The 25,042-nt window shown below is 40.6% G+C and overlaps 1 protein-coding gene and 1 long non-coding RNA gene across 2 annotated transcripts; both read left to right on the plus strand.

The window, feature by feature from the left end:
• Window positions 1–11,374: 11,374 nt before the first annotated feature.
• Window positions 11,375–14,287, plus strand: LOC141911068 (multidrug and toxin extrusion protein 2-like). The gene is made up of 3 exons (XM_074802029.1): window positions 11,375–11,433; window positions 11,805–11,832; window positions 12,329–14,287. Exon 3 carries the CDS (start codon window positions 12,577–12,579, stop codon window positions 14,038–14,040), a length of 1,464 nt encoding a protein of 487 aa, XP_074658130.1. The 5' UTR covers window positions 11,375–11,433; window positions 11,805–11,832; window positions 12,329–12,576; the 3' UTR covers window positions 14,041–14,287.
• A 3,063-nt stretch (window positions 14,288–17,350) lies between these two features.
• LOC141911396 (uncharacterized) lies at window positions 17,351–20,209 on the plus strand. The gene is made up of 3 exons (XR_012620035.1): window positions 17,351–17,443; window positions 18,820–19,167; window positions 20,157–20,209. It is a non-coding gene; the product is annotated as an uncharacterized LOC141911396 (long non-coding RNA).
• The last annotated feature ends 4,833 nt before the right edge of the window (window positions 20,210–25,042 follow it).

The raw sequence follows: 25,042 nt of genomic DNA on the forward strand, positions 1-25,042 counted from the left end.
TGTGACAGCCAATGTACATTCAATGTGTCCATTGTAGTTGGTGATGTCAGAGGAGACTCTAGGAGGCCATAATAGTATGGGGCACTCACCAGATGGCGCAAAAAACACTGTGTCATTCGTATAGTGAAAATAAGTTCATTTTTTGATTAAATTTGAACTCGATTTTTAGGCCAATTTACTCGGCCATCGAATAGAAATAAAGATTTGCTTTCTCACTCGGTAAAGATTTCACTGAAAATTCATTTCATATGTCGATTCTAGTTTGATAAGATGGAAATTGAAGCGCGGTAACCCAGTGACCACTAGCGATCCTCGTGGATTATCGACGAATCCTCGCTTGCCACAGTATAGCGTAACCGGTTAGCGTTTAGTTCTGGATTTAGGGGTATCACTCAATAGTTTGATAGCGCGTTAGCTTCGATGCGTGTGAGTTTCCAGTACGTGTTACCAGTTACGCTGTTCATTTGTGAGGACAGTTTATACATTTTACACAGACAATTCAATTCATCTACAATGTACGCCTCGCATTGTATTTCTGCCGAGCAGTAATCCGCACAGAATATATCAGCTCCACAATACCTCAGCTTTACAGAGTTTACAAGCGATCCAAGTGCCGCATCTGTGACCGTCCTATAGTTGAACTTAGTCTTCAAATAATCTGTAATAAAAAAAGCGCGCATTCAAAATCGATTAGACAACCGTGATTTGCATAAATTTGCATGAATGAAATCGATTATACGCACAGGAAGCAGTGAAATCCGATCCTAACTTCAGATCCCGATTTAAAGTGATCACGAACATTTTTGAAACGCTGTTGAACACATACTCGACACCATCCACATCGACAGTCACCTGCGAAAATGATTAACACGAATTATGTAATTGTTTATAAGCGGATATTCGGCGACGTAAAAACCGTTACAATTAGTGTTGATAACTACTATGCGTTCTTTCAAGGGTTTCTGCGGTGAGTCGATGTGTACTACGTCATCAATATTGCCGTTTCAAAATAACAATTACAATTATGGCGTTTATTTCGTTGATTTTATATCATCTAAAATATTTGGTTATTTTCTGAGTTGATTATATTTTAATAATTCGTATTCCCTATTCTATGATTTCAATAATTATTTTTGGGAGGATTATGCGCACTACGTCATAAATATATCGGGGTTAGACTGGTGGCCGGTCAATTCAATAACCGATGAATCCAAAATGTTGACCCGTTTTACCGAAATCTATCGTCTATACTTCATCTTTTACTATCGACAATATTATGCAAAATATTGAGCGATTTTCCGGGCGTCGATAAACTCTCAAGTAAGTTCTCTTATTATCATAGCATTTGTTTTTTGTTTGTCTAAAATAATAATGATTTAGATGGCGCGACTTTTGTAAACTTATCAAGAAAAAACTTTTAACGGAAAATTGCGGCATTTTGATTGTATCGCGGTGGAAGGCAAATGTTGGTTTTACCTTTGTATAACGGGACACCTTGGCACTATTGCTGAAGAATCGAATATAGTGCAGGCGTCCTGGACTACAATTGGGTATTGTGCTCGTTGTAGCGCTGAAAATATCCGTAACACATAAAGTAACATATAGCAAAGAAGAAAAGCCGCAATCGATTACGTAACAACGATGATAAGATGAAGGATTGAAGTTTCGACTTAACAGCTATGAGCCGTTTTCATAACAGATGCATTTACGAGGAGCCGTGGAAATGTTTCGAAACTAGCGCACCTCGAATCAGTCGATACGTCAATCCTATATATGTTTCACTAATGCGTAGCCATTTGTAGTTTTTATGTCAGCACAAATTTATCTCCATTTGTCCATGGTCTACGGAAAACTGGAATAAATATCGGTTTGATTGATGTTAGTATTTTACCTATTTGCTAGCAGTTTTGAAAACAACCTGATCTCCGGGCAATTTCCAGTTGATCCTTTTACTACGGCATAAGTTGCGGCATTTGTACCGTCATATCGACCAGGGCCAGTATGCATAGTCACTTTTACTTCATCTTATATGGAAAAAATGTGTTCAATATTAGTTTTCTTAAATGATTGATTCTTTAGGAGAAAAGTTCATTCAGATTTAATTGAAATGTAGAAGGAAATCGAACGTGGACGACCAACTATCTACTAGCGACACCTGGTGGAAACTCGCCTGCCATAAGCGGAATCCTCGATTGCCACAGTAGCGGCGCGGGTACCCCATTAGCATTCACACACAATGATTGGACCCGTGCCGACCTGGTCCGACGTTTGGCCCACATTTGGCCCATATCAAATGTGCACTGTCGCATTGGGAAAGTCGTTGGTACTTATTGGCGTGGGTCAAACTTGGCCAGGGTCAAAAAGTATCGCGCATTTCGTGGCTTAACCGGTCGGCTCCAGATTACCAACCGTTGGCCTAGTTTCATTTACAAACAGAATTACTGTCTGTCACACCTGCTCTCCGTGCGACGTTTCGGTCCGTAATTTCGTTAATAAACAGTTTATCTACCTTTATTACGCATCAATTTGTTCAGTGAGGAATTCGCATTCAGAAATAAACAACAATTTTTACTAAAGTTGTTTTTGTTTTCATTTATGAGCGATAGTTTAATACTTAGCATACGCTCGCGTAATGCTGAAAAATCCGCTCCGCGGACGCGCGGAAACGTTACAGTGACGTCATCACCTACTCATTAGCATAACAAAATACAGTAGGCGGCGCCACGTGATGGGCCATATTTATTTTTAAGGGATAAATTTAAGAGCCCTTGGTTATCATATATAAAGAAAACGTTTGATGACTGTGGTTTGTCCTGCATTTGGACGCAGCAATTCATGACTAACAGTAAATCTTTTTCAAAACGAATAAAACAGATACTCCGTGACCAGCACCTTCAAGAAACTGTATCTGCCATAAATACTTATCCGATATACACTAACTTTAGGCAATATAAAAATGATATTAGGTTAGAGAAGTATATAATAGAACTTGGTGATGACTTAGGAACTAGTTTATTTGAATTTAGGGTCGGGTCCTATATTTTACCTGTGAACAAATTTTCAAACCTTCATTTAGACAGAGCCGATAGAATATGCCCCACTTGTAATACTCTAGGTGACGAATCCCATTTTCTGTTTGACTGTACCTTACTTAACGAACAACGCAAAAACTTTTTGAATTTGAATACCTTTAATACCCTTGATATTCTGAAAAACCCAACGGTCAACTTAGCTAAATTCATTAAGACCGGCTTAGATGTATATAGATCCCTCCAATAGTATATATAGTATTGTAAATAGTTGATGTATATATATATTTCGTTACGTTTTCATTCTCTAAATTTTAATCACTTCAGTATTGTTTTGTAAATATTTGTATATACATGTGTAATAGTTTTCCTCCATATACCATGAAAATGGTTGGAGTGTAAATAAATCGTAATCGTAATCGTAATCGTAATCGTAATAGCCGTTTTTCAGCATTACGCGAGCGTATGCTAGGTAAACTATCGCTGATGAAAATACAAACAAATGTATGCCACTTCATGATTTATTTCTGAATGCAAATTCCTTACTGAACAAATTGATGCATAACATTTAGAGATAAACCGATTATTAATGAAATTACGAACCAAAACGTCGCACGGAGAGCATTTGTAACAGACAGTAACTTAGTAATCAATTTAATAACTTCAATAATTAAGCTTAAATCGTTTTAGGTATTCATTCTTTTGGTGAAACAAACTTAATCAATTAAGTATGATTTTGCTAGCTGCAGCAGATTGCCGCAGAGATGCGAAAAATACGTACACAACCATAGAATTTCATTCTGCGATAAGAATATAATAATTTTTCGCTAGGGGGCGTTCAAATAGTACGTACGGCCAGTTTTACCGTTTTTAGACCCCCCCCTTGTACGATCTTGGTACTTATTTCATTGTCCCCCACCCGTACGTACATATTGAAAGACCCCCTCAAATCAAAGCGAGGTTGTTTGTGGTACTATATAGGCTAGTGTTAACTAAGAAGTATGATTTCATGAGATAAGGATTGGTTTACTGTAATTTATTTTGTCTCAGACATTATGTTTGACGTAATTTTGGATATCTCTCGTCCATTAAGTACGTACATCTGTTTGAGAAACCGTCCTACCAGAAATTTACGTACATTATACTTTAACCCCCCTCCAGGGTCGGATTTAGACCGTCGGAATTTTAAAGTGCCTTTTTATTTTTTCTCTTTATCAAAATTTTCCGTTGTAACCTCCTGAGATACGCAAAATAAACATAAACATAAATATATAACCTATGCTAAATATAGCTAAATATATAACCTATGTTTCTTGACTAAATGCCTCTCAGAGATGCTCAGAAAGCTCTAAAATGATAGCGAAATTTCAAAAATTTTGCTGATATGCTTTCCGCCCTAAATTAAGAATATATGCCCTTTTTATCGGTCGACAAGGTCACAACATGTCCCTGGATCCGCCCCTGCCCTCCCCCATACGAAGTTAGTTCATTATTTTTACCCCCCCCCCCTAAAATCGCACGTACTATTTAAACGCTCCCCTAAAATGTTCAATGTCACTCATCGAAACCGATGAAATGAATGATGATAAAATATACAGAATCGTTTAGAATGTTACTTACTCGACACAACTTGAAGTAGCATCACGAAAATGTGAATCCGAACCAATAAGTTGTTCATTGTCAGTTGTAAAGTAGCTGCAAGCCTTCACTGGAAAGTTTAGATTAAGTTGCGGTTCTGGTGAACTTCATATACCTTTATGAAACTCAATAATTGATAGTTTGACGCGTGCTCGCGATAAACCAGAATCTACACTCTCAACAACTCTCACCGTTTCTAACCTCTTTTCTTCTCTCCTTCTCCCTCTCCCCCTCTCTCCTTCTCCCCCTCTCCCTCTCTCCTTTCCCTCTCTACTATCGGTTTTTCATAGAAAAAAAGCTTCCTCTTTATCATCGCAGTTGACAACGTTCAAAACGGATAGAAATCTTCATCAATATTTAATTCGCTACTTTTTGCTGTTTGCATAAGTCGGCGTTGGCCCAATACTGGGACATGGCATCAAGCAGTGCTTGGAGCGCCCCCGAAGAGCTGAAACTACTTGCCTGTGGTCGACAGGGGTAAATGACCCTGTGGGGATAGATGGATGCAATTTGGAGAGGGAGAGGGAGAGGGAGAGGCAGAGGCAGAGGCAGAGGCAGAGGCAGAGGCAGAGGCAGAGGCAGAGACAGAGGGAGAGACAGAGGGAGAGGCAGAGGGAGAGGCAGAGGGAGAGGCAGAGGGAGAGACAGAGGGAGAGGCAGAGGCAGAGGGAGAGGCAGAGGGACAGGCAGAGGGAGAGGCAGAGGGAGAGGCAGAGGGAGAGGCAGAGGGAGAGGCAGAGGGAGAGGCAGAGGGAGAGGCAGAGGGAGAGGCAGAGGGAGAGGCAGAGGGAGAGGCAGAGGGAGAGGCAGAGGGAGAGGCAGAGGGAGAGGAGCGATCACGGTATGCATCGTGGCAATATTCAACCCGTTGAACAGGACAAGGGTTATAATTTTTGAAATTTGCAAAAATGTGGAACTCAGCTTCCGTAGTTCAGTGGATAAACGGCTTCGTTTTTTGTTCGTGAACTATCGCAGCCAGCTTTTGGTGCTTTCTGGTTCTGATAAGACTTTTATCAGGTACGTACCACCAAAACTGGCTGACCTAAACCACCTGATATACTCCAGGTCAAGTTGAAATCGACATTCAGAAACCAGTGACATGAATATTGATTATCACTGCGTTCATTAGATATCGTTTTTTTCAAAGCGTCGTCACTCAACTATATATAACAATCACGTTTATCGGTTATTTTCTAGTTTAAGTACAACGTTATCGGAAATGTGGGATTCGAACCCGATTTAGTGTCATGTCTCTTTTCATCCATCTCGTGTAGTGTCTTATTTATCTTTTCTTTGTTTTTTTTTTTGGGTACAATCACCACTTGGTATGGTCGAAAGTTGGTACAGCTCTGTGACTGCACCCTCAATTATCGATTTAGTTTCCGCATTCATATTGATCAGTTCAGTATCTTTAAGTGAAGAATGAATTACATTGTACATCAAAGGGAGGGTCAACTCATCCGAAAATGGCGGTTAATAGTCGGGGCGGGTGTCCTGGCGAGCTATGCAGGCTCTCGCCACGGCCCCGCTGTGGTCACCACGCTGAAGGACGGTCCTGCTGTGGTCACCACGCTGAAGGCCCCGTGGCGCTTGCAGGGGGCGCGGGGATCCTCCCCCCAGAAAATTTCTCAAATCTAGGTACGTTTCATGCAATTTTTGTGCATATATATGACTGCTTTAAGCAGTGCTTTGGACTTAAGTCTTAGATCAATTATAAAAGTGCACTTGATCGGAAAGGGGTTAGGATCTGCCCCTGGGGTAGGCCTTATTGTGCTTGATTAGAGGCTCCACACAGATTTGTAGGTCACCACACCGATCAGACGCACTGAGACACTAGTTCAGTGACGCAGTTCAAATCAGTTTCGCTTCAAGTTTGTTATCTTTCCAACAGAAAATTTCTCTTGTAAATGGAAAATTCTGCTTGACTACCGCTGACTTGACAGATATGTGCGTATACTATGTAATGCGGTTAAATAATGAGGAAACTTCCCAACCTGTTCCGATTTTTTTTTTTTTACTATTGACATTTCACCATGATGATGAATATTTGTACAACGAATATTGATATCTGTTGGAGCTACATTCATATTTCACGAGTTTCACTAAACCGTTTATCCATTGTGTCAGATTTATGAGAATTGATCTTTGATTTTACGCGAACAATAAATCCCGCAAATGAATAGACGAATTGTGATGCAATGATTGGTAACGAATTCTTGATATCTAAGTTGAATTGATTTTTCTGAAAAATGCGAGAAGAAACGGCCAGTTCCAGAACATTCTCAGACAGTCAGTTGACTCTCTGATTCGACCAACAGTACGCTCTCAGACAGTCGGTACACTATCAGACAGTCGGTACACACTCAGACAGTCGGTACACTCTCAGAGACAGTCGGTAAACTCTCAGACAGTCAGGACACTCTCAGACAGTCAGTACGCACTCAGACAGTCAGTACACTCTAAAACAGTCAGTGCACACTCAGACAGTCGGTACACTCTCAGACAGTCGGTACACACTCAGACAGTCAGTACACACTCAGACAGTCGGTACACTCTCAGACAGTCAGTACACACTCAGACAGTCGGTACACACTCAGACAGTCGGTACACTCTCAGACAGTCAGTACACTCTCAGACAGTCGGTACACTCTCAGACAGTCGGTACACTCTCAGACAGTCAGCACACTCTCAGACAGTCAGTACGCACTCAGACAGTCAGTACACACTCAGACAGTCAGTACACTCTAAAACAGTCAGTGCACACTCAGACAGTCGGTACACTCTCAGACAGTCGGTACACACTCAGACAGTCAGTACACACTCAGACAGTCGGTACACTCTCAGACAGTCAGTACACACTCAGACAGTCGGTACACACTCAGACAGTCGGTACACTCTCAGACAGTCAGTACACTCTCAGACAGTCGGTACACTCTCAGACAGTCGGTACACTCTCAGACAGTCAGCACACTCTCAGACAGTCAGTACGCACTCAGACAGTCAGTACACACTCAGACAGTCAGTACACTCTCAGACAGTCAGTACACTCTCAGACAGTCAGTACACACTCAGACAGTCGGTACACTCTCAGACAGTCAGTACACACTCAGACAGTCAGTACACTCTCCGACGAATCATGAACCAGACGCAATTTGGTCGAACTTACAACAGCTACATCGTTCTCATGTCCGTGGTGAACAGGTCCGGAATCTACCTTACCGCGTCACTGGTCGTTCTGCCTGTCGTGTTCATCTTCGGCGTCTTCGGAAATTCGGCTACTTTACAGATCATGATAAGTCGCCGATTCCGCGGTTTATCTTACGCTAACTATCTGATCGTTTTGTCTGCCAGTGATTTCATGTACTGTATCAATTACACGCTGATGCCCGTTTTACAGTTTGTTCTCTTGCGCGCTGACGTCGGTCCGATATTCATGATGAGTTCACTGATCAGTTGTAAACTGTACGAGTTTATAATGGTCACCGCTTTTGCCAACAGTTCGTGGTTGATAGTAGCGATATCTCTAGAACGCGCGGCAGTTGTTCTCTTCCCGTTCACATCTCGTTTGATATGTACACCGAGATTCGCTAGATTTACTATACTGATAATAACAGCAGTGAATGTACTGCTGATATATCTCACGCCGGCTTTGTCGATACATTTTACCGACCAGTCTTTCGGGTGTTACTACGATTTAGTAGACCAATTTACATTTTTTGCCATAATCGTCGTCCACAATCACATTATACCTTTGACTTTGATTATCACGTCAAATACTGTAATAATAGTTCAGTTATTCAGAGGTTCAAAAATGGTTTCGTCCGATCAGAAAACCACGAAATCGAAACGTACGACAATAATGCTCGTAACAGTTTCATTCGCCTTCGCAATATTTACCATTCCTTCGACTATTACTTCATTGTTAACAGTTTCGCCGGAACAGCGAGAATTTCTCTTGGAGATTTTCACTCAGTTTCAAATGTGGAACTACGTGGTCAATTTCTACATATATCTCCTGCTGGGACGGGAAATCCGCGAATATTTCTGTATGAAAATCCGCTGTATAGGTTCGGATAAATAAACATTTGATTTCAAGGTTGATTCGGCCTGCGGGTTCGCGTGTCTTCCCGAAATTTCAGAAGGCTCCGTTTGCCTCGGTTTATCGCGTACCCCAGAAGTATGTTTTGCCATTTTCAACTTCGTCCAGTCTAGCAACCATAAGTATGGTCAGATTTAATGCAAATACACTCTATCAATACAGATGGCCAGGCGAGCGGGTTCGCACTGGACGCCTCTCCTAGTTTTTGAACTGGTAAGCAATTTTGATATCTGTTCATTGCGATAAACATCGCAATATCTTTTGTTGAATATCCCTAAGCGGTGAAGTTTGGTAATCGTTCAGTTTTGCGCCGTATCATCGGTCGAGATACCGAACCAGGTGGCCGCTTGGCTGGCCGTTCTATTTTTACCGATCAACTCGTCTCTGAATCCGCTTCGTTATACGATATCAATTATCGATTATCGATAAATTCTCCTTGAACACCGCTCACTTAAAACAGATGAATAATTAGTAACCTTCCAACCAGTTCAGATGATTTACTGTGGTATTTTCCCCAATGAATGCTTTTACAACGAACATTGATATTTGACGGTTTCACGAAAATTGATCTTTATTTTGAGGCGAAAAATTAATCTTACAAATGAATAGAATTACTTAAAAGTTAAAGCCACTTTTTCATTCTAATTTCATGATTGGAAACAATTTTTGTTATATTTCTAATTATCATCTCGCATCGATATCGGAAAGGAAATATCTTCCTAAAGACTTCTTCAATTTGTCTATCGATACAAAGAGTGTTTCAAGATAGTAAAGTCAATCTTACCAGAAAATACTAGCGGTTTAAACTGTTTAGAATTAAATCGGCTTGCATTTAGATAGGATTTCAAATTCCCGAAGATAAAGATCAAAATAAAACTTGGTTCTAAATATGAATGTTATATATATGAAATATATATATCAAATATGAATTATATATGCAAAATTATATAGAAATAACATTGGAGTTTCACCTTTCGAAAATTCAAACCAGATATATTTTGATTGTGAGATTAAATCACATTTGAGCTTATAGCTATTAGAACTGGTGAACTAATACGTAATTTTTATTGAAATTGTACAATGACTATGATACTCGTGATATTTCTATGTAATGCATTTGAAATGCGAATGAATTATCGAATATATCCGTACGAATAAATTGACCTCAAAATTCTAATTCCATTCAAAAGTCGAGTGGTTTCTACCTACTGTGAATAATTGGGGATTTTTACCTAGGGTATTTCCATAGTTATTCGTTGTAATTTTTGAGTATATCTATATCTCTGTGCTATGGTGGCTGATTCGGGCCAATTCAAAAATGTTTTGTTTTCTCGCTCGAGAATTCAAAACTTTTTGAATTCTCGCGCGACAAAACCAAAAAAAAACGGGCCAATGTGAAATTGTTTTTCATCGTTGCTTTAGCCGTACAGAAAAATTTTTTTAGTATGGCCCGAATCAGCCGCCATACTGTGCAATGTTACTGTAACTTGTCGAGTAATAAACCGAACTGAACTGAAATCGAGGGGAGGGGATTTTACCCAGGGGACTTTTACCTACATTCGCTTATACTGCTACTTCATATGTATGTATATTTATTTTATTATTGTCACATGTAGTTATAAGTCTTCTTTACCAACACATAATATATACATTTCAACACTACCCAGCCCTCAACGGGTTTATAAGTCACCATTAATTAGATTTATCTATAAATATATTCAAGTGACACTGAAAGTGCATGAACTCCTTTTACTCCAACATTGTTCAAGGTTGCTAGAGTTATTGGATAGTTAGCCATTAATATTTGAAACTGTTGTTGTTTTGTTAGTTCTTGGAAGTCATGCACCTCCTGTGACATATCTACAAAAAGTTTATGCCGTTCTTGTTCGTATTTCTTACATGACATAATAAAGTGAAATTCATCTTCAACGCATGCTTCAGGTCTACAAACGTAACATACGCGTTCCTCAACCCTTTTACCCCTAAACCGACCCAATTATATCATATTCTATCCATATATTCATTTTGTGATCTTGTATTACTGACGAAATGGATATAATTTTCTGTTTCTTCACGGAAAACTCCGTTGATATTCGTGTGATTATTTGGTTTCTGCTGCTTTAGTAGAAACAATTCTGTTATTCTGCAGATTATTATCAGGGTTTCTGTTGGAAATCTCTGTAGTATTAACACACGTAGCCCGACAACACAATTCCGTTTGCTGGTTTTTGAGTTTCTTCGCTCAATCAATATAAAACAGATCGACGAAAATCGTCTCCTTGTGATCAAATCTTTCTGATATATAAGTCCGCTCATGTAGAGGCATATCAAACGCACGTGAAATATCGAGCTTTGCTTAGAATAACAATGTTAAAGAAGTTTATGACTCTACTGGAACAATCTACGACTCTACCACCGACACTTTCAATACGATGGTATAAACAAAAATCCGGTTTTTCAAGATTACCTTTCAGGAGCTGGCGCATTGAACAATAACCTGGAAATTCGCCCCGGATAAAACAAACTTGAATTGTGTTATTTAATGCAGTAAGGTACAAGGTTGTTGTCGAAACGACTCTCGTCGCAAAGAGAACCGGACTGAGGAATAGCGTCGCAACTACGTCGATACACAGCATTGGGGAAGTTTAAGGCACGATTCGATTGTACGTACGTACTCCTCTAATTGATTCCATAACTTATGGACATTCCGAAATATCCGAATTCGGACGATTATTGGATTTATCTAGAATCAAACTCGGCCAAGTCGTTGCCCTATTTAGTCTAATTAAAATAACTGAATCTCACACCTGACGATGATCTCTAGGGTGAGATCGAAACGGCGTGTCTTATATATATTCTAGATTGAATAAATAAATTCTTGTTTTTTCTGTGTTTTCTTCTTTTAACCTGTAGATATAGGGTTTTTATCTTATTATCCGTTCACCACGTTTGAGTGTGGTTATCGTTCTACAAATAACTGAAATAGTTTCTATTTTTTGAGTCTCAATCCTAGTTTTTCCTTCTCTTTTCCGCTTCAGGGTCCATTTTCGTGAGAAAGTTTTATCAGTTAAGTTCGAATGGTTGTCGTCGTTGAAAACATGAAGTAACCAATAGCGATTACACAAACATTTTTAGTTAAACTTCTTCGTGAAACTGGATCGTGAAACATAGATCTAAGGTCGTATGGTGTGATTTGATATTTTTGCTACCTGTATCCATTCTTATCTTGAGAGCAGCAGCATCGAGTCGATAAGAGCAGATATAATGGTGTCTAATCATTTGAAAAAAACAAATCACAATTTCACTCGACCCAGTTCCACAGTTGTGAGTTAAGGTTTAACTCTGAGTTAACTCATCGAAAATGAACTAACTTAAACTCTAACTCACAACTGTGGAACTGGTCTGTCTAAACAACCTTCATGAATTTGCTTACATTAAAATTGTATCGTGTAATGTAACGCCGCGGTGAATATTTCAGCCAGATGCCGTTCATCCATTCTATAATTCAAGCTTAACGTAAATACATTTTTGATTAATTAGCACATATTTTGCTTATCCGCAGAACGTCTGGCGCGGGACATTACGGCCGGGCCATATCAGCAAAACAGCGCAAACAGGACGCCACGCGCGCACTCGGAATTCAACTACGCATTCTAAACCGTTTCAGGGTCCATCACATTTCAGCCGATAATCTATTGCCGAAACACACGAAAAAAGAACATATTCGAGGAAATAAATCCACCTCCGAAATCAACAACGAACAACGGACGTATTCGAAGAAACGTCGTACAACATCGTGAAAAGGAGAAAATGACGATGATGAAAGCACTTCCGGATTGGTTACGCGAGGAATTACGTTTCTTTCTCGTCACGTCGTGGCCGATTCTTGTCATACCCGTTTTGAACGAAGTGCCTTTTTTAACGTGTACTTTAATCGTCGCTCAATCGGATCTAGTTTCGCAGGCCGCGTTTTCCCTGATCGACTCGCTTTTCGGACTGGTCTACTCGTTCGGTATGGGCATGGCGACCGGTATAGAAGGACTATTCGCGCAAGCTTTCGGCGCCAGAAACTATCGCTATCTGCGCTTGTTGTTACAGCGAGGGATGTTGATGCTGTTTTGTTGCGGTTTACTGTTGTTGCCGCTTAGTTTCACTGCCGAAAAAATATTCGTACTTTTCGGACAGAACGCGACCGTGTCCGAAGAGGCTGGGCGGATTCTGATGGTGATGTCTCCCAATATCTTTCTCGTGTTCGCCAACGATATTTTCATGCGTTTTTTGATGTGTCAAGGGGTTGTTTTACCGGTCGTTATTGTACCAATATGCACCAACGTTATTACCGCAGTAATCTGTTACGTCATGGTTATCGTACTACGCCTACCCAGTATAGGAGTGGCCGTCACTTTCCTCGTATTTTTTGGCCTCAGCGCAGTTTGCTTGGGTATAGCATCTCACATGGTCAATAAAGACACTCTCGCTATATTCAGAACTAATATGGAGATATTTAAGAATCTATGGGAGGTCATTAGTATGGCAGTCGGTTCAATAGCGTCAGTAATGTGTATTAGCACAGCTCTGACTGTCGGTACCTTCTTGACCGGTACTTTCGGAGTGGTTGAACTTGTAGCGTTGAGCGTCTCGTTGCAAGTGATATATTTCGACCTCAATATATTGTATGGCATAGCGGAAGCTTGCAGTATGAGAGTCGGTTTCCTGTTAACATCCAAGGACGGTCACGCGGCCAAACGAGCTTTGTTCTTTTATCAAGGTATTTCGTTGATGGTCGCCGTAGTTCTCGGTGTATTGATTTGTTCGCTTCACGCTGTTTTAGCGCGGGCATTTTCCAGCGATAGTTCGGTCGAAGCCGAACTGAAATTCACGTTACTGTACATCGGAGCAACTTTACCCCTATTCGCTGTGGATGCTATATTCAACGGTGCAATTCGAGGATGCGCTAAAATCGCCGTTATAACAACGACATGTTTGGTGACGTTAATAATTGGAACGGCGTTAGGCATGATTTTGTTATATTTTACCCGGTTAGGCGCTCTGAGCATAGTAATAGGTTACCAGAGTTCGTGCGTTTTGAATTCGTTGGTATTCGTTATGTACGCCATCTTTGTTTTAGATTGGGACGAACAATCCGAACTAGCGCGTCAAAGAACCGCAGACGATATGAAATTAATCCCAGACGGATCCGAAAATAGTGAATCGGATTATAATACGTTCGAATTAACACCCAACGACGCCACCGCGAGGCGAGATCCATCATGAAAAATGGATACAAGATAGATTAAAAATGAATATCTGTTCAGTTTCGTTAATATCACATTTCGTAGTTATTGACACGAATATCGTTTTCCTCTAGAAATATCTCCAAACAGAAATTTATTTCTAAAACCTGTTTTGTGGAAACAGCTAATTTTTATTGTTCACTCACTACAATCGAACCGACAACTCTTATGTCTTTAGTACGCCTGATGATGGCTAAGAGTTGTTAGCCGAAACGTCGCTCCTCAAATACAACCATTCTGATAAAAGAATTTTTCAATCTTGGCTTCGTTATTGAGGGATTTCTCTCGTCGAATTCTAATGTCTACCTTGAGAATTTCATAATTCTGATGTGATCAGGATTAAGGTTAAGGATTATTGTAAATCGGAAGATAGGATTCTAAACTTTAGGACAGTTTGTAAACAGGTATATGTATGAGATAGTATCTGGTACACAGTTTGGCGATGAGCTGACACCGTGAACATCTATGACCCTTTTCGATTACAATTAGCACTAATGATTTGGAAAATAATTCTCCAACCTTGCTCATACCAGACTGACTGACTCCAAAATTCTCTCTCTAATTTGGCACAAACGCTTAGGTTAAATTTCTGGACTAGAATTAAAAGGTGTGCACAAAAAGCAGCACATCGACCCTACCATTTGATACATAGGATTTTGATTAGGACACATGACGGGAATTTTAGTTTAAAGGGATGTTTGTAAAGAGACGATAATTCCACATGCGAAGTTACAAGTTAAAAGTTAGTTTATTCATCATAATCAAATGACATGATCGTCAATGAACAACGTAACAGAAGAAAAAGAAAAACAAGACTTTATGAAGCTTCTAGTAGTATAGGCCTACATTTTAGTAGCGAAAGCTCGTGCGTCAAATCAATAGTTAACCTATGTACTCATCTTCACCCGTCAAGGGATTCGAACCCACTACGCTAAAGCTGTTCCCCGAACCCCTTGACCTCACGAGTCGTTGGAGTCGTTACTTGCCGACCAGAATCCGGTCGTACCAATCACAGCGCTTGTAACAAACCGTCAGTAGACTTCTGTTGGTTTTCCCGTTAAATTGACCAATCAGCGAACGTTTTACCGAACAAGGAAGTATTTCGCAAATCGATATATGACGTCACGCGCAACAGCGCCAGTAATGAAATCACGCTTCGTGAGGCCAGGGGGCTGGTGGAAGCGAGTTCGGGAGTGATACCGGACCCCTGGCAAGCGAGGATGCTATGTACTATACTCGTCTACTGCCAGGGTCTTTACACAGTGCATTTCACGCGTTTCGTACCGAACACATCGACTCACTGCATTTATATATCGCCCATATACGCGTGGATTCATCATATAATTTCATGCTAATCGCTGATTTCTTTCGCAGGCCCAAAACGATAAATGACTGTAGTGGTCATGATTGAAAGTTTCCCCCACCGCCGCGAAATCTCTGCAACACCCAATCCCCCAAGCAAATCTGAAACATTTGGAAAACTGTTACGTTGTGTATGAATAAGTCTAATGTTAATATTCGATACAACCAGAATATGTGAGTGCGCGATTTAAAACGAAGCTAAATCCTGCACAATAACATAACACGTACGATGTGGGACGGTTTGGATATTTGGAAGAAGATTAAATACGATTATATTGACTTGTTATGCAACGGATTGGCATGTATGAGGATTCCATATTACACATTTATACACGAACCAGCTACGTTTTAATGGTCGTGTCAGGCCACGCGAAAATACGCTTGTTTCTCGTCGTAGGAAAAGTAACGAGGACGGCGGGTTTTATTTTCAATTCTCTTTTAAAAAAGGAGAAATGAAAACCCTTATTCCAAATTTCGAAAGTGGCGAGGCCGACTATTTTCTCATTTTTCAAATGGGGAAATTAAGGCGCGTCGACGACCTTGATTCAGGATGGAAAGCACGTCGTTACCGAAACGGTCGCCTGCCACAGTAGTAACAATTGAGTAGCGACCGTGATACAAAAAAAAAATCGAGAAAAGTGTGATCAGGTTGTTTTTCGGGATGCGTGAGGCACTTGACAAAAAAAGAAACGACAACAGATTTCAGCATGCGGGATGCGCATTTTATTTTCATCACTTTTACTGACGAACTTTTGGTTCGGACGCGCGCGTGCGCGGAAAAATAAAACTGCCGAGACGCGTATATGATTCTATGCGTGGCCTAATCGATGAATAAAAATGGTATACATTTAAAACTATACGGATAATAACTTATTACCGTTACACATCGCATATACTAGACAACTAATGCGTGCTCATTATTAACCCATCCCGGAATATCAGGTATATCATCAATATGACGCTTATATTCGACAACGTTTGACACGTATTTACATAAATGCGTCATGTACATTTCTGATTTTCGGTCTGAAGCAGAGCCGTCGGAAGGAATTTTTCAGTGGCGAGGCTTATTTCTGAAGGGGGTCCCCTAGAAAATTTTTGAAAATTCAATCGCCGAAGATGCGTTTTGGGGCCATTTCACGGTCCCATTCGCAGAAGCATGAGAAGTCGTGAGCCAACCACCTAGTACAGAGAACGACCAGCTGCTACGGTATTTTGAAAAAAATTTTGCTAAGCAAAAAAAGTGGCCCCTGTTCCGACTGCCCTGATGAAGTTAACTGGCGTATTCATGATTTCTACACGACTGCGTGATCACCAGGTTGTCTGACCTTATTTGAATCATCGATTCGAATTTAAAATTCTTATGGTTTTACTTTTTAGGCGGTGCCCCCTTTTGCGCAGTATTGCTCGCGAACTGATTGCCGCTAGTACCTTAGCGACGAAGTACGCGGCATAATGTCAAAATAATCCACGAAGCTCCGCCACATGTCACATGAATTGGTGAGTGAACTCGTTTATGCATGAATGTCAAACCATGGATTAAGTTGGGTCGGAAAGTTGAATTAAGTTGAATCGTGTGACAGTTAGTTGTTTAATAAAACGAACTACGCCGATATACAATGGGTATCATGTCCAATATTGAACATTTTTCAGAGAAGGTCGTCCTGTTCAGGATCTGATTCCTAACAACGCGTGGGGACCACGATGCTTCAGACATAATTTGGTGACTGGTAAGCGGGAATTTTAACTTCTTTCCCGAATATTAAACTTAAGTTAGGTCGGATTCAAGCCGATTCAAGTCTTTTTAAACACTTTTTCAGAATAGACGTTCCTGCTGGCTAGGATTCGATCGCTGCCAATGTGTGTTGACTAAACCGAGAAATACAGATTCCAGTTTCCAGACCTCACTGCATCAGGACCTGATCGCAACAAAAGCGTACCGATTTAAACAACCTGGTCAAATAGATGACTCCTTTGAGCTGAGTGGTACATCTCATCAAGGTGAAGATAATCCAAAATTGGTGAGTAGAATTTCGAATTGTTTCTGTTTAGGAAACTTAGGTTAGTCAAACAGATGACGGACCCTCGTTATAGCAAACTGAAATACAGTAGACTCAATCTTAACTCGAATCGATTTGTGACAAGTGATTTGTGTTTGAATTCCAATTAAACAACGGAAATTTGATTTCTAACGATTTATCAAATATAAACAACTGAAAACATTTGCTTCATTGCATATTGGATCATACAATTTAAATCGTGTATGTTGTAACCCGCTTCAATCGTCTGAGACTGAAACCATTAGATTTTCTATCTAGACGCGAGACAAATATGAAAATCATCATTGAGAAATATCTAAAATTGTGAATTTGTCACTTGACGCCCAATAACACAAAACTTGTGCAGGGATTAACATGAATTATAAGTGTCCGTTTAACCTTTTAGATTGGCTTAAAGTGAAAAAATATAAAGCAAACTTTAAACACATTTGAATACTATGAATATTCGTTCACATCTAAATTGACCACAATCGCGCAGTATCGGGAATCGAACCCCACACAGCCAGAAACCTTCACGGCCGCAAACCTGACTGATGGCTTAGAGCCCGACTGTATGATTTGGAACAGGAAAATACGGGTCATACGGATGTCGGTCGGTGGTTTCCTGTCCTGGCCTGACGATTTTCGGGAGAGGCTCCGCCGGTGAGTGCAGATACTAGTCCAAAGTTCACACGGGTAATTCGACACGGTAGTGCGGGTATCAATCTCTAACCAGGAACCGCCTCGTCAGACATTTACAATTTACAGTTTATGATTTGCGGACCATCAGTTTGATAAAGTGTGCTGATTTCAATGTATGTCTAGTGTTTGTATAGTATTGTCTCGGGTGAAACCCGGTGGACCCAGTTCCACTCATTGGAAATTATAACTCAAGAGTTCTCTCTGACTCACAACTGTCAAAGTGGATCCTGAAAACACATGCTCCCTCAACCTCATCACCCCATCCTCCCTCAATCTCACCCCAACCTCTCACCTCATCCTCCCCAACCTCTCACCCCATCCTCCCTCAACCTCATCACCCCATTGTCCCCAACCTATCATCCCATCCTCCCCCCAACCTCTCACCCCATCCTCCCTCAACCTCTCACCCCATCCTCCCTCAACCTCCCCCAACCTCTCACCCCATTGTCCCCAACCCCATCACCCCATCCTCCCCCAACCTCATCACCCCATTGTCCCCAACCTCATCACCTCCTCCTCCTCAACCTCTCACCCCGTCCCCAACCTCTCACCCCATTCTCCCCAACCTCTCACCCCGTCCCCAACCTCATCACCCCATCCTCCCCCAACCTCTCAGTCAGTCTCCCTGTTTATGTGATTTCAATTTCATATTTCAGGTTTTACTGTCGGGCTGTCGTGTGTAAACTTCATCACGAATACTGGACGTGGACTTCAACTGAAATTCATCACAGTTTTACTTCTTCAGTCAACTTCTTCCGGACTACTAGTCAACTAACCGGACTACTAGTCAACTAACCGGACTATTAGTGAACTAACTGGACTATACGTGAACTTACCAGACTATTAGTGAACTAACTGGACTGTTTAGTCAACTAACCGGACTAAAGTGGATTGATACTCATAAAAAACAGGCAGTGGTGGACTCCAGGAGGTGTGGAACTCTGTATGTGGATTTGTGGAACTCGGTGGACTACCATTACTGCTAGACAAGGGCTAGTGAGTGTGTGAGTAGAATTTCTTATAAGTTTCCAAAACAATTATGAGAAAGCAGTTTATCTGTAAACACTGTTCACTGCATTTCATAAGAATTGTCAATGGGGTTATTTGAAGCAGCCTGTAATTGTGTTGCAGGAATTATAATTCAGGGTTTTTAGAAAGAGCATCAATTTCTACCTTAAAAATTAATTGAATATTTGACATAATTGAATAAAAATCGTTTTTGGACCGAATTTCGCGGGCGAATCATCAAAATTTGTGACGAAATTGAGGGGGTAAAAACACGAAATCCTGAATATCTCATTTTAGGAACCTCGGATCCAAAATCTAACCTCATATTTGTAATCAGCACCATAAAAAACATGTCTGCACTAAATTTAATTAAAATTGGGCCAAAAAAAAAATTTTTACTTTGTACCCCATTTTTGGGGTGCATATTTTGGGCATTAAAACCCTTATTTGCTCATGAAGATGAATCTCGATTCAAAATCTGATTGCATATCCGGAATCTACACCTCAGAATACATATTCCTACCAAATTTTGAAGGAATCGGAGAAAAAAAAATTTTCGCTGAAAAAAAACTCCTGGACCTTAAATTTTTGCCATTTTTGGCAAAAAAATCGAATCTCTTCGATTTGCTTGATATTTTAGTTCTTTATATATTCAGGGGTGCGGATTCCAAATCTGCGATCAGATTTTGAATATCTTGATAACTCTGGGGTCCAAGGCCTTTTGAAAATTTAGGGGTCCCCCCAAAAATTCGAATTTCTGATTTTCTGGGCCTCGGATCCGAAAAATTCTTTCAGATTTGTAATCAGCACCTAAGAATACATGTCTATACAGAATTTCATCGAAATCGGAGACAAAAATTATTTGACCCTTGGCCCCCTACCTTAGATTGCCATTTCTCTGATACACCGTTAACTAGACTTAACTCTAACTGCATATAACTGATTGGTGGCCTCAAATCTATTAAGTTTCATTTATATCTTTTAGGATGTTTGTCATCATTAGGATGAAATTATTGACGTTTGTGTTTGATGATCAGGACTACATCAGATGAACTGGATAAATATGTGTTGGCAGCGTTAACAAACAAACGAAAACATATTGGGAGAACTTCTCAGTCTCATCCTCATCTCATCATACTCATCTCTCATTCTCTGTCTCATTCTCATAGTCTCATCCTCATAGTCTCATTCTCATCTCACTCTCTCATTCTCATCTCTCCATCTCATAGTCTCATTCTCTCCTCTCGCTCTATTTCATTCTCATTCTCTCTCTCCTTACTCTGGTCTCATTCTCCACCATCTACCGGGTTGTGATAGGAACTAGTTCCTGTCTCGCCCGGTAGATGGCATTATTTTTTTGATAAAATTTGCTTAAGCAATGGATAAATAGGAGTTCCTCTGCAGATCGTCATATATGTCCCTATAGCGTAGCGGGTAGGGTGCTGCACTGCTAGGCGAGTGGTTGGTGGTTCTAATCCCATAATTATATTTTATTGATGATTAAATAAAATGTTGAATTTACTTTTGCAATCAAGCTGTTGAATTTTTATTTTCGATTTTGGTCGTTTCAATAAAATGTTGAATTTTACTTTTGCAAACAAGCTGTAACAAATTCCTACTTTGAATTTGGAATAAATGCTTCGTCCTTTCCTTTCCTCGAACGTGAGAAGTTGAAAGCGGAAGAGTCCTCCGGTCAAGTGTGAAGTTGTGAGAGGGAAGAGTCCTTTCCGGGGCAAAGTGCCCGAGACAAAGAGATTTTATTAAAGAGAGCATTTTATATAGATTTATACTTATATTTATACTTTTTATAACATGCGGCAAAACGAAATAATGACAAGATGTTGAGATGGTTCTGTAGTCGGAGTAGAGTCTGCGTCTCGAGGTTTGAAGATGGTTCTGTAGTCGGAGTAGAGTCTGCGTCTCGAGGTTTGAAGATGGTTCTGTAGTCGGAGTAGAGTCTGCGTCTCGAGGTTTGAAGATGGTTCTGTAGTCGGAGTAGAGTCTGCGTCTCGAGGTTTGAAGATGGTGCTGTAGTCGGAGTAGAGTCTGCGTCTCGAGGTTTGGAGATGGTGCTGTAGTCGGAGTAGAGTCTGCGTCTCGAGGTTTGAAGATGGTGCTGTAGTCGGAGTAGAGTCTGCGTCTCGAGGTTTGGAGATGGTTCTGTAGTCGGAGTAGAGTCTGCGTCTCGAGGTTTGAAGATGGTTCTGTAGTCGGAGTAGAGTCTGCGTCTCGAGGTTTGAAGATGGTGCTGTAGTCGGAGTAGAGTCTGCGTCTCGAGGTTTGGAGATGGTTCTGTAGTCGGAGTAGAGTCTGCGTCTCGAGGTTTGAAGATGGTGCTTTAATCGGAGTAGAGTCTGCGTCTCGAGGTGTGGAGATGGTTCTGTAGTCGGAGTAGAGTCTGCGTCTCGAGGTTTGAAGATGGTGCTTTAGTCGGAGTAGAGTCTGCGTCTCGAGGTGTGGAGATGGTTCTGTAGTCGGAGTAGAGTCTGCGTCTCGAGGTTTGAAGATCAAATATTGCCGGCTGAAAAACAAATCGGATAATCGTCAAGCTAATGAAGAAGATTGATTATGCAAAATGTACGGATGGGTGTAGTTTAATATAATTACCTTATCTTAACGTAAAGATACCGAAACAGCAAAATGTGGGTTGATGCGGTTCCCAATGCAGCAGCAGACTAGTTCAGGACGTTGCGACAAACGAGTTGTGTACATGTAGTTGTCAGTAGTAGCGAACTGGTTTCGGTTTAACCCTAAAAAGACACAATATTCATAATGTATAAATGTGTGTGAAATTGAACATCGGAAATAAAGCGACAACAGCAACTCGTCTTCATCAGCAAATTAGCCGTCATCTGTTCGTTGTTGAAATCCGACATCAACAGCAGCAGCAACACCAGTAACAGCAGCAGCAGTATCGGGATCTCCATCAACAGCCGCCAGTCTCATCTTACGTTCTCAATCGCTAGGCGTCACAAATTCCTTCACGTTCCAGTCTCTCCTAACATCATCAGCTGCTTATTAGTAGGTTGTTTGCTTGAAGCCACACGTTCCTCACGCCTTGTTGCAGAGCTCTTATAGGTTGACCTTCATCACAGGACATCGGTTCTCGGACTGGCGCCGGGTAGCTCGAACCGCGCTTCTAATACCTACGTCAACCAATCAACGACGGTGCATCATCGATGCGACCGGAATGGATCAATCAGAAAGCTCGATCGCGCATTCCTGTGACAGACCCGAGTCCGTGACGCTAATCCGACAGAACCATTCAATTCGTGCCAAACATTTTCAATGGGCCTACAGGTCATCGAGTTTAATTCGACTATTCATAGAGGCACATATTGTTTAAGATAGAAATATCGAATGCTACGATTTTAGCCTAAAATTGTATGCTGAAATTTTATCTAAACTATCCAACAAACTTTAGTGTAGATTTCCCTTCTATTTACGTCTGGTTTTGAACTATAATACCGGCTCAATTTTACTATTTTCGAGTTTTGCTTTAGGATATCGAAGTTTGCTTAAGGGTTTGTGCAGTCACGCGGCACTATTGTGTAGTAGAGCGTATGACAGGTCTCCAGAGAGTGATTCTCTATTGGATAGAGTTGTTTTCAATGCGAATTTATACACAAGTCCACCAGACATCGCCGCGTACACATCTTCTTTAACTGAAATCTGGTGAAATTAAAAAATTATCAAAGTTTTATCATCAGTTGAGAAAGAACTGTGATTGATCACCGCGCGCTGCTTGCACCGAATAGTCGCTTGGATTTCTTCAGTTCGAGGAATTGAATAAATATAAAAACATTTCCCAAACCCTCACCACTAAACTTAAAATAACAAACTAATATTGTAAAAAAGTCGAAGGTCCCTGGGGGAATTACTCCGCAGCCTGGACCGGTATTGTGGGATAAATAAATAATTCAGCCAGAAACGACTGAATTAAACATAATTTACCCCACACCAGTTATTTTGTAGGACTCACGCATTAGCAACCTCATTCCAGGGAGGACAGTACTCTCGACTCGCCCGCTTACCGGAGATCATTTGCCACATCCTGACCCGCCTCCTCCGAGACTCGAACCTGGGCCACAGCGGTGACACGCTAGTCGCCGACCGACTAAGCCATCCGGTCCGCCCGATTGTGATAGGAAAACATTCTAACATGTAACTACGTATGTAACATGTACATGTACCATGTACATGTACATGTACATGTAACCATCGATTTCAAATTTGATTCATGCAACTGATTTCATACGTCATCTGATGCTGTATTTTGTTGAGATATATTTGGTTGACGAAAAGTGGCTTAATTACATCAGCAAACTGCAGAATTTCTTTTCTATTGCGTCTGGCAAATCCGGTAAAATCCACCGAATTACTCGTTAATTTGTTTAATTTGTATTTATCTCGGATTTAGCTTTAACTAACAACTGTGCAACCGGGTGCAGTTTGTCTATCCCCGTATCAACGCGGTGAACCCTTCGTTTCGGGATTCGAACCCAACGGCAGAGTAGAAATTATTTCTGTTTAGGAAATTAAGGTTAGGTTAGGTTTAAGCTTAGTCAAACAGATGACGGACCCTCGTTATAGCAAACTGAAATACAGTAGACTCAATCTTAACTCGAATCGATTGTGATCTCAGTGATTTGTGTTTGAATTCCAATTTAACAACGGAAATCTGATTGCCAGCATTGAATGTAATGATTCCAGTATTTGTGTTCGGAGTTTCAATGCTTATTCGACTTGAAGAGATTCGAGTTTTATGAGTAATCTAACGATTTATCAGATATAAACAACTGAAAACATTTTCTTCATTGCATATTGGATCATACAATTTAAATCGTATATGTTGTAACCCGCTTTAATCGTCTGACACTAAAACCATTCTAGATTCTGTATTTAGAGGCGAGACAAATATGAAAATTATTGAGAAATAACTAAAATTGTGGATTTGTCACCCGACGCTCAATAACACAAAACTTTTGCAGGGATTTACTGAAACTGAAGTGTCCGTTCAAACTTTAAAATTGGCTTTAAGTTCAAATTATAAAACCAATTCTAAACACATTTGACCTGGTCCAGAGTTGATACGGGTAATTCGGCAGTATAGGAAGGTGGGCTAGACTATGACGGGCGCCTGAGAGGAGTCGAGTGAAGGTTTGTTAAGGGTTGTCGCATATATACCTCAAATTTGCGTTAAATTTTTTATATTTGCAATTATTATAAAACGAACCATTTTGGAAATCAACTAATCAATTGTCTCCATGTGTTTTTAAATGAAAGCGCGATGGAGCTAATGAAATAGGGCATCAAGTCGTCGACATGGTGACTAGAAAGGTATCATTATGTATTGTAAACGAGTATATCAGATAGTCACGTGAAGTGTGGGTTTGACTATTTCACGGAATGGCTTCTTATCGTAATAATGTTATAAATGTGTAAGTCACCGGTTCCGCAGATTGTGGTTCTAAACAACGCAACAGATGTCGCCTTCGCTAATTTACACCTGTCGTACTAGAGTTTTCTCAGGAGACTCAGGAGGTTAGCTCGGTGGGCACAGGACGGCGCTCCGGCCCACAGACTGATTGAGGTTAGAAACGGACTTTCACTGAGATGCGTCCTGTCAGACGTCTACTTCGCTCACAAATCCTAAAGCTCGCGCCACTAATTTCCCTGTTAACTGAATTACTGTAGAGATTGATCTAAAAGTTGAAATAATGTTCATGTAACTGGTATCTGGCTGATTAATGGAGACGTCATCAACTTTAGGAAGCAGAGCCTCATCAGAAATGATTTTGTCCCGGAAACCGTTTTTACATTCGAATAAACTTTGTACGATTTTGATGAATAAAATTCATGTAGGAATCA

This window comes from Tubulanus polymorphus, chromosome 9, assembly GCF_964204645.1.
Source record: "Tubulanus polymorphus chromosome 9, tnTubPoly1.2, whole genome shotgun sequence".
In the NCBI taxonomy this organism is placed as follows: domain Eukaryota; kingdom Metazoa; phylum Nemertea; class Palaeonemertea; order Tubulaniformes; family Tubulanidae; genus Tubulanus; species Tubulanus polymorphus.